Source organism: Xenia sp. Carnegie-2017, unplaced genomic scaffold (assembly GCF_021976095.1).
Source record: "Xenia sp. Carnegie-2017 unplaced genomic scaffold, XeniaSp_v1 HiC_scaffold_20, whole genome shotgun sequence".
Taxonomy (NCBI): domain Eukaryota; kingdom Metazoa; phylum Cnidaria; class Anthozoa; order Malacalcyonacea; family Xeniidae; genus Xenia; species Xenia sp. Carnegie-2017.
This window is the reverse complement of record NW_025813483.1, coordinates 10,511,667-10,520,201: the sequence shown is the minus strand read 5'-3', so window position 1 is coordinate 10,520,201 and position 8,535 is coordinate 10,511,667. Positions and strand designations below refer to the sequence as shown.

At 36.5% G+C, this 8,535-nt stretch overlaps 1 protein-coding gene and 1 long non-coding RNA gene across 3 annotated transcripts; one reads left to right on the top strand and one right to left on the bottom strand.

Annotated features, from left to right (window-relative positions):
- Positions 1-208: 208 nt before the first annotated feature.
- On the bottom strand, positions 209-3,630 carry LOC124441327. Its single transcript, XR_006946944.1, has 3 exons — positions 3,417-3,630; positions 3,246-3,319; positions 209-318 (listed from the first exon to the last, which is right to left on the bottom strand). It is a non-coding gene; the product is annotated as an uncharacterized LOC124441327 (long non-coding RNA).
- A 552-nt stretch (positions 3,631-4,182) lies between these two features.
- Positions 4,183-8,155, top strand: LOC124441324 (myophilin-like). Of its 2 annotated transcripts, none has more exons than XM_046991772.1 (6): positions 4,183-4,379; positions 7,044-7,234; positions 7,300-7,375; positions 7,458-7,565; positions 7,673-7,705; positions 7,790-8,155. In XM_046991772.1, the coding sequence occupies exons 1-6, from the start codon at positions 4,317-4,319 to the stop codon at positions 7,970-7,972; spliced, it is 654 nt and encodes a 217-aa protein (XP_046847728.1). In that variant the 5' UTR covers positions 4,183-4,316; the 3' UTR covers positions 7,973-8,155. The 2 variants fall into 2 exon arrangements, with proteins under 2 accessions (XP_046847728.1, XP_046847729.1); XM_046991773.1 differs by lacking the exon at positions 4,183-4,379 and adding an exon at positions 6,474-6,652.
- The last annotated feature ends 380 nt before the right edge of the window (positions 8,156-8,535 follow it).

Below are 8,535 nucleotides of genomic sequence, written 5' to 3'. Positions count from 1 at the left end.
AACTAAATTGACTTATGACACTTATAACAAAAGGTTGCAAGTGTTGCGCTTGAAGTTTTTGCTCCTTTCAATGACTCAAAATCATTTCACGCCTCGCTGAATCTCGGTTACCGGGCTCATGTGAACAGGCCCTAAGAGGAAATATATAAAATATTTGTTTCAAATTTGTCTGTTTCGCATCATTGTTATTTTACATAAAAATAAAAGATGTTTACAGAAGAAAAAATATTTCTTAAATAAAATATATTAACCACATTTCTTCGATAAAAGATGTTTACCGAAGAATGTTCTCGTTCATTGTTGTTCATTCATCACCACCTGCAATGACACATGTTATCTTAGTTTATATTTTAGATAGTGTAAAAGACCAAAGACTGTTCTCGTTTTCTGTTGTTCATTTATCACTACCTACACTGACACACGTTATCTTAGTTTATATTTAAGAAAGTGTAAAGACTATTCTTGTTCTCTGTTGTTCATTCATCACCACCTTCACAGACACACGTTATCTTAGTTTATATTTTTGGTAGTGTAAAGACAGTTCTCATTCTCTGTTGTTCATTCATCACTACCTACACTGATAAACGTTATCTTAGTTTATATTTTAGATAGTGTAAAGACTGTTCTTGTTCTCTGTTGTTCGTTCATCACTACATACACTGACACACGTTATCTTAGTTTATATTTTAGGTAGTGTAAAGACTGTTCTTGTTCTCTGTTGTTCGTTCATCACTACATACACTGACACACGTTATCTTAGTTTATATTTTAGATAGTGTAAAGACTGTTCTTGTTCTCTGTTGTTCGTTCATCACTACATACACTGACACGCGTTATCTTAGTTTATATTTTAGATAGTGTAAAGACTGTTCTTGTTCTCTGTTGTTCGTTCATCACTACCAACACTGATAAATTAGATGAGCTTATATTTCAACGAAGGCAGAGAATCTTTTTCAGTTTAGATGAGATTTCCCAATGATATTTGCCTCCGACATTATGTTTCATTGAAAGTTTTTAACTTTCCATAAGTAAACATGTTAACTGCTAATGTAAGTCATTCTTCCATTGTGCGATGCGAATTTTTTGATAAAAATGGGGTGAATTCGGTGTTACTCAATATACATGCATGACAGGCGTATTTATATCACAAGACTGACACTGCAAACGAACATGACGTGTGCGCATAGATATGTACAAACCTAATTAATTTAATTATCGGTATATTTAACTGCCACTCTTTGTACTATCTACACCACGGTCTGTAGTTGCACATTTTTGAAGCCAAAAAAAAACTGCGAAAAATATGTAAACAGCTTCTTTTTCTGTTAGATAACAAAACGGTATATAACAGCGCTTGATTGCCTGACCATATATACACCACTGTCTTGTCTGGGAGTAGCTTCTCGCAAATACAGACATGAAGTATTTGTACAATGCCAGCAATGAGAGCGAGTATTTTTGGAGCGCAGCGCGTTCGCGAGTATTTTTGGAGCGCAGCACGTTCGCGAGAAATGATTAACAAACGAGTGGTGATTTGAAATATTTTTAAACTCGTTTCTGTTTCCACATCCTGCGTTAATGGAATAATTTCTACAAGAATGTAAGGAATTTCATCCATAACTGGACAACAACGACAAAATACCCCTTGAAAATAGGTAAATTAAAACATGCTCTAACGATTGCGAGAGCATGTCTCCCCACTTGCTACAGAAATAACTAAAATAGCTACACCGAAAATAGCCATGTCTATTTTTTTAAAAAAATTGCAAAAATTTTTTGTCGTCACGCTGTTCGTACAATGCAAGAGCAATGAAGTTCAAGCACTTTTCAAGGACTTTCAAAGAGATATTTGACTTCTGAAAAAGGAAATTGTCACATCATGCAGCTTGACCAAAAATTAGAATTCGAGGACTTTCAAGATCGTTTTAATAAATTCAAGGACTTTCAATGTCTTCAATTGTTCATTTTCAATTCAAGGACATTCAAGGACATTCAAGGACATTCACGTTTTGTGCCTACCTTGTGTCAAACACGAGTGTCGACGAACGTGCTTGCCAAAAGTAGTGAGGAAGCGATGAGAAATTGAGAACATCGGGGTTGTTGAATTTTTGGATTCTTATCTCCAATCAACATTCCGAGAAAAAAACGAAACTATTGATGACAAATATCCGATTGTTACCAAAGTCGTAAACCATAACAAACCGGAAAGCTTGCGTGAAAATCATTCATATAGTTATCTCAAAGAAGTTTCAATTGACGCAACATGCTTGTCTGTTTATACCTAATGCATAAATTCGACAGTAAAATTTTTCATTGAACATAATGTATTTTTGAAAGGATCGTCATTAAAAAGGCTGACTCTCACTATCATCTCAGTCGTTTCTTACCCACAAAACAAGTGGAGGAACGAAGTCACTCTGACGATTCGAAAATCAGCCTTTACACCGGCATGAAGATGTTTATCAGCTGAAATATCTTTATTGTGATATGTCATTTCGATGCACAGATAAACGTGTGGTCGGTCACGCTAAAAACATTCCACTGGACATAGAATGCTAAAAAATAATTCCCACTTCATGCAAAAATAACGGCAATAGCAAATGGTGTATTTCACTTGTCGGCTTCAATGTATAACGAGAACAATGTGGTAAAAAAAGCCCTACCGGGTCCTTATACATAAGAAACGATAAATCATCTAAATGTTCTGTCCGTGCATGTCGAATGAGATAGAGTCTGTGCATCAGATACATACGAGTTTTACTATTAGAGCACTGAGAGAAACACACGAAACCTTCCAAATCATGTCAACAGCAAAGCAACTTGAAAGGTAACTAAACTGTGCGCAGGCCAGGTCTAACAACGCTTAGTGATTGTCCGATACGGCAATCCGACAATTCCAGATGTCACAGAGTGAAAGCAAAAAAAAAACATAGTCGTTTGTTTTTTTTCCGTACTTTTTCAGTCATCACGAATACTCATTGACAAGCACGAAATTTGGTAAATATTCGAAACTATCTGCTAGGATAACATTCATGATTTTAAACATTTTCAACCGTGCTGCATGGAAGTCTCCATATCCAAAAAATCTCAGTCAAGTGGAGCATGGTCAGCTGTGCAAATAATTTGTGGAACATACTTCTGCGCATGAGTCCAACGTATTGGATCTAGCAACTTTTAAGAACGCGCGAACGGTAAAAACAAAAATGGCTAGGATGCAAAAATATTCAATCGAAAACGAGTCTTACCATAATTGGAAATAAGGCCAAAACACAGAGCTCCTTCGGGATTTTCAACTGAAATCGGTATGAAGGGCGAAGACCTGGAATGGCAAAACGGATGTTTTAAAAACTGAGGCGTTGCCTGACACAATTCACAATAAGTAGTTGTTTGTTTCCTAATATGGTCGATTGACATACCCAAAATTGAGCAATTACGAAGATATTACTCGATTAAAATGATTCTCAGATGAGAGAGACGTTTGATAAATATGTTTTAATGCACAATTCGTCGTGATTCGACAAATTTTGAAAGGACTCCACGCGAATTTCATAACCCACAATATGAATAGTTTACTACAGTTAACTTCTCCATGCGAAAATGAAGAATGTGGCTTTAATTCCGAAAAGTAAATTTCACATCATCGAGTGGGAAATGATACCCCCAACGTTAAAGCTATGTGTCTATAAATAGAAGTAAAATATTGTAATAATGCATATAATATACTAAGTTCTACAAATACAGCTGCCTTTTAGAATCGCTTCGACAGATTATAATTTACCGCAGAAGAGCATCCTTTATCTTACGCTTAGTAAAAGATAAGAAAACTAACTAATAATAATTGAGGCGCGTCTGACCCTTGGCCTGCAAAGATACGAGCTAAACGAGTGTATATGTTACAACGTTGCAAGTTCATAGATTGTAATTTGGACGAAATTCATTCCACCGCAAAAATATGTCCAAAGAGAACATTTGTGTAGAGGAATATCGATCATGTCGAGTCGACTTGACGAACAGATGCACGGAAGAAGGTGGGTAAATACCATAAAATTGTTTTGAAGAATTTCAAGCAATTGAACAATTTGTAACACGAGTTAAAGTAAATATTTCACTGTCTGGGGGCACCAAGAGGTCAAAAAAATTGACCAATCGCCGTCGCGGAATTGTGTAAACCGGCTCAATAGCGGAGGGTAGAGCCTCGGCAATTACTATATAGTCTTACGTCTAGCGTCGGTGAGACAGCTCGAGCGCTTGGAGACTTCTGCAACTCACATTGAAGTTTTTGACATAGTGTTTGGTGTACAAGACTATACCTGGAGATGGCATCGGAGAAAATAAACAGACCAACGGGCTTTGGCATGACAGCCGAAGTGAAGAAAAGGGTAAATCAATATGCGTTTTTATGACATAAGTTAGTAAATAAACTTTCCAGTTTTCAGATAAGAAACATAAAGTCTTTAAAGCAATATTTCAAGCAAACTTTGCTGTTTACGTAACGATCAAGGGATGCCAATTGAGTTTTTTCAAACATGTTCAAGCACAGGGTGTAGCAATGCTAATTTTAAAGAGATTTTGCTTGTTGTACGATTTGATGAATGTTGCATCAACATAGACTGTTAGTTTTATCGTATATTTTATATCTTTTTGCAACAAATATTTCACATGTCGAACTGCGGCAATCCAATCGTGAAGACCACAACTCAACACTCTCTTTTGCTGAATGGCATTGATTTAATGCTGACATTTGAACACGTTGAAACGATTTAAAAACACGATGGTAGTTTAAAGCCCTGCGATGGGAGCGACAGAAGTGGAAAAGTAAATCGATATTTGCGCGCAATGAGCAGCACCGACGAACAGATATTTTACGTTGTGATAAGTGTTGTCAACGGGGTTCAAAGTGGATTATAAAAAAATGCATAATTTTGCTTGGGGTTTTAAGCATCAACTGTCACGAATTTCAGTAGAATGGCCGTCAGCATTGCCATATGGTTTCCATTTCAACATAAGGAAAATTTACAAAAGCTTTTCATACGATGGAAAACTTATACCAACTCTTAGTCGATAAGTTTGGGAGGGGAGGGGAGGGGAGGGAGGGAGATCGAGCGGAAAAAATTCTTCGCCAATTTTTTCATAAGACGTATTCATTTCGATATGAAGTTTTACGATAAGAGCTAATCACTCAAGAGCAGTACCTCATATCTGGCAGAAGAGTCGATCATCTGTTTGCAATGCAAACTTAAACACGTGTTGGCCACAATTGGTCAGTATATATACGGTCCTTGGTGTATTCCTACCACCAACCCACGTCACAAAAATCCTATTTAATTGTTTTTAATTAACACTGTAGATTTCTATCCATTGATATAAATGAAGTATGCAAATTCTATAGTGCAAAAACATGCTAATAGACTATTAGATCATATACAACGATAAGCGTGACAGCCTTGTCCCTGCCAATAATATCGTTGATATGCGATCACGCCACAGCGATAAATCTAGACAAGCCTCTTAATAAAATGACAAGTCCCCATGTGAAATAGCAGATAAAACTCTGAATGCGCAGCCAAGGCAAAAATTGGCTTACAAGCAATCCTTTAACCTTTGGTTAGGTATGTGTGAAGGATTAAAATGTAGCGACTACGAATGACGGTGATAGCGGAGCCTGTATAAAAGTAGAGAGAGGCACAAGAACATACTCATGACGAAAGCTTGTCAATGAGTAAAAGGGAAGGCATGCCCCTTGCCCCCCCTCCCCTCCTGCTGCTGTTTCGAAGTCCTTTCCATCCTTGAATAAGCATTCATAAGACAAGGCAACTTAAAGTAAAATGTATGCTGTCATAAGACTTGAGATCCTCGATTTAAGCGAGCCATTTTACCTTCTTCCTCCAATTGTAAAGGGATAGAAATCTTCTAGAAGCAAAGCATTTTTCTTTAATGTCTTTACTCTAAGGAATTCAAACATTATCCGATTTTATTATAAGACAGTCTCACAAAAAATAAATCAGAGCTTAGCAAGTAAACCTGTTTTCAATGGAATGTCGCCTTTATATCGCAGATTCTTTTCCGATGCAACCGACAAATCACAAACGAGTTACACATGGGCTTTAAACCCATGCAAATCAGTCTGCTGCACTTTAACCGAACTGCCAAACAAGAAACCTGCTATTAAATTCGTCCGCCATTTTTGGTTGAACAGGTCGATAATATCCAGATTTGTCGTTCTGTTTTCTATTTCCTGCACGCCACAGCTCAACCCTTTTGTACTCGACATGAATTATCCGATGAGGTCCAATATATCGAAAAGCGAATAATCGGTCATCCGTAATTAAACTGTTCACAAAACAGTGTTTATGAATGAGTAGACAACATGAATCCTTTAGCTACCCCCCCGGAATTAGTTTCTTCCTCAACAGAAACAGGAGTCGAGCAACCAAAAGAACTTTCCAATATTGAGAACTCAGGAGGGGTAGTTCAAGATTTTCTATATATACATATATATATCTTTCGGCACACATGACAACATTCAACATAGCATTGTCTGACTTCGGTGATCTTTGACGTTTGAACTATCGCGTAAGAATTCGTTTCAATCATGTCGAGAGAATTCAACAGACCAATGGGCTATGGATTTAGTCGTGAAATCAAAATGAAGGTACTTTTTTTGCAGGGTGTTTGCTCGAATTTTTCTGCCTATTAGTAAACACGTATTACCGTTTAACATCTGTCGTAACCTTGGGAATTCGCATTAGCGACGTTATGGTTTGAAAAGCAGTAATTATTATTGTTGATTTAAAATTACATGTTTCTTTTGAAAGCTTTTCAATCGCGTAATCGTGCGAAAAGGCAAACAGGCCAATTTGTTTCATTTTCCGACTGGACATTCTTCTGATGTATTGCTACCACATGATCTGAAATATCAGTTTACAGCCCATCAACTTTTATAAAAATATGGCAGCAATGTCTGTATTATGGCTAGCGCATAATGTAATGAATATTTGTGAATCAGATGGCACGCATCGACAAAAACTGTCGTATTTCTTTAGATGGACTCAAAATATGATGACCAGGCTGAACAAAACGCACGTTTATGGATGGAGGATGTAACAGGAACTCTGCTGTGCAACCCCCCTGATGATATTGAAACAGCAGAGCAATTAAATGAATGGCGTTATAACAATCCATTGGGTAGAGATGGAATGTGTGCGGCTTTGTCTGATGGTCGCTATTTGTGCATGTAAGTTTAGTAGCATCTGTGATGTGGTGAAAGCATTTACAGCAGATGAATTTTTTCTTTTTAAGGTTGATGAATACCATCTATGAAGGAGCAATTCCAAAATTTAATGAAATCCTGAAAGAGAAAGATGCGTTCAGAAAGGTTTGATCTTGTAGATAACCGTTTGCAAATGACAATATATGAGCATTATTACACGGCATGCATGATTTTGTTCTTAATTCAGAGAGAAAATATCGAGAAGTTTATTTTGGCCGGAATAGACAAGTTAAATTGCAAAAAACTGGATCTATTTCAAGTTGTGGACCTATATGAGAAAACTAATCCGGGGCAGGTATGTGTGAACATAATGTAATGGAAAATGTCTTGTATTTTTATCTTATTCCATGGAACTTTTACAATGCTAATACTAACATGTTTTTGTTTCATTTACAATTGTAGGTTATCAATGGAATCTATGCTGTATCAAGAAAGGTATAACGTTGTGTTTTCTAGTGCCATTTAGTAAAATGCCAAAAATCATCTGTGAAGTCATCACCATAATTTTGCTTCATTCAGGCCGCGGATCTTCATCCTGATTGGCCTGTACTTGGACCAAAAGAGTCTAAATACAGTCCACGCATATTCTCCAAGGAGCAATTGAAAGAAGGCTTGAATTTCATTCCACTTCAGATGGGCACAAATAAATGTGCTTCGCAGGCAGGCATGACATTTGGGAAACAGCGTTTCATCATTGACTAACTGCACATACATTCTGTCATAAAAGTTGTACTGTACTTCGTAAATGCAATTTTCCTGCTGCCTTGGTAAATTTTCCTCATAAATACAACGTTAAAGTTTGCTAAAGCTTTAAAAATTTTCCTATTCGAAAAAGTGAGCTTGTGTGAGATAATTATTTTTTAATAAAGTATTATAAAATTGCAAGGTTTTGTAGTTTGTGATCTGACTCATAAGATGATGTGAAAGCTAACAAAATATTAAACTTTACTCATTTGGTAATAGCCATGCAATGACTAGAATCCTTTTATCACAGAATAACACTATAAGACCCATTCCAGGCCAAGAGTAGCATCATTAAACAGTCATTCCCTGGGACAAATTTTCGATAGAATGTTCTAAACATTTTTAAAGTATAGAGGAGGGAAATCCCCTTGATCGTGCACTTGATGAGTGGTAAATGTAACACATATTGCTTATACAAAACCATTATACTGTAGATCACTTTCTGCTTGTTAACATTCCGTGGTTTAATTATGGTTAATTTTGCCATATCATGGAAAATTTCCTAATTTTCTTATATAAAG

What these genes read in the sequence shown, in the direction of transcription:
- LOC124441324 (XM_046991772.1), top strand. Translation starts at nt 4,317, where the DNA reads ATGGCATCGGAGAAAATAAACAGACCAACGGGCTTTGGCATGACAGCC. An exon ending in AGAAAGATGCGTTCAGAAAG is followed by an intron (nt 7,376 to 7,457) that starts GTTTGATCTTGT and finishes TTCTTAATTCAG; the next exon opens with AGAGAAAATATCGAGAAGTT. An exon ending in AGAAAACTAATCCGGGGCAG is followed by an intron (nt 7,566 to 7,672) that starts GTATGTGTGAAC and finishes TTACAATTGTAG; the next exon opens with GTTATCAATGGAATCTATGC.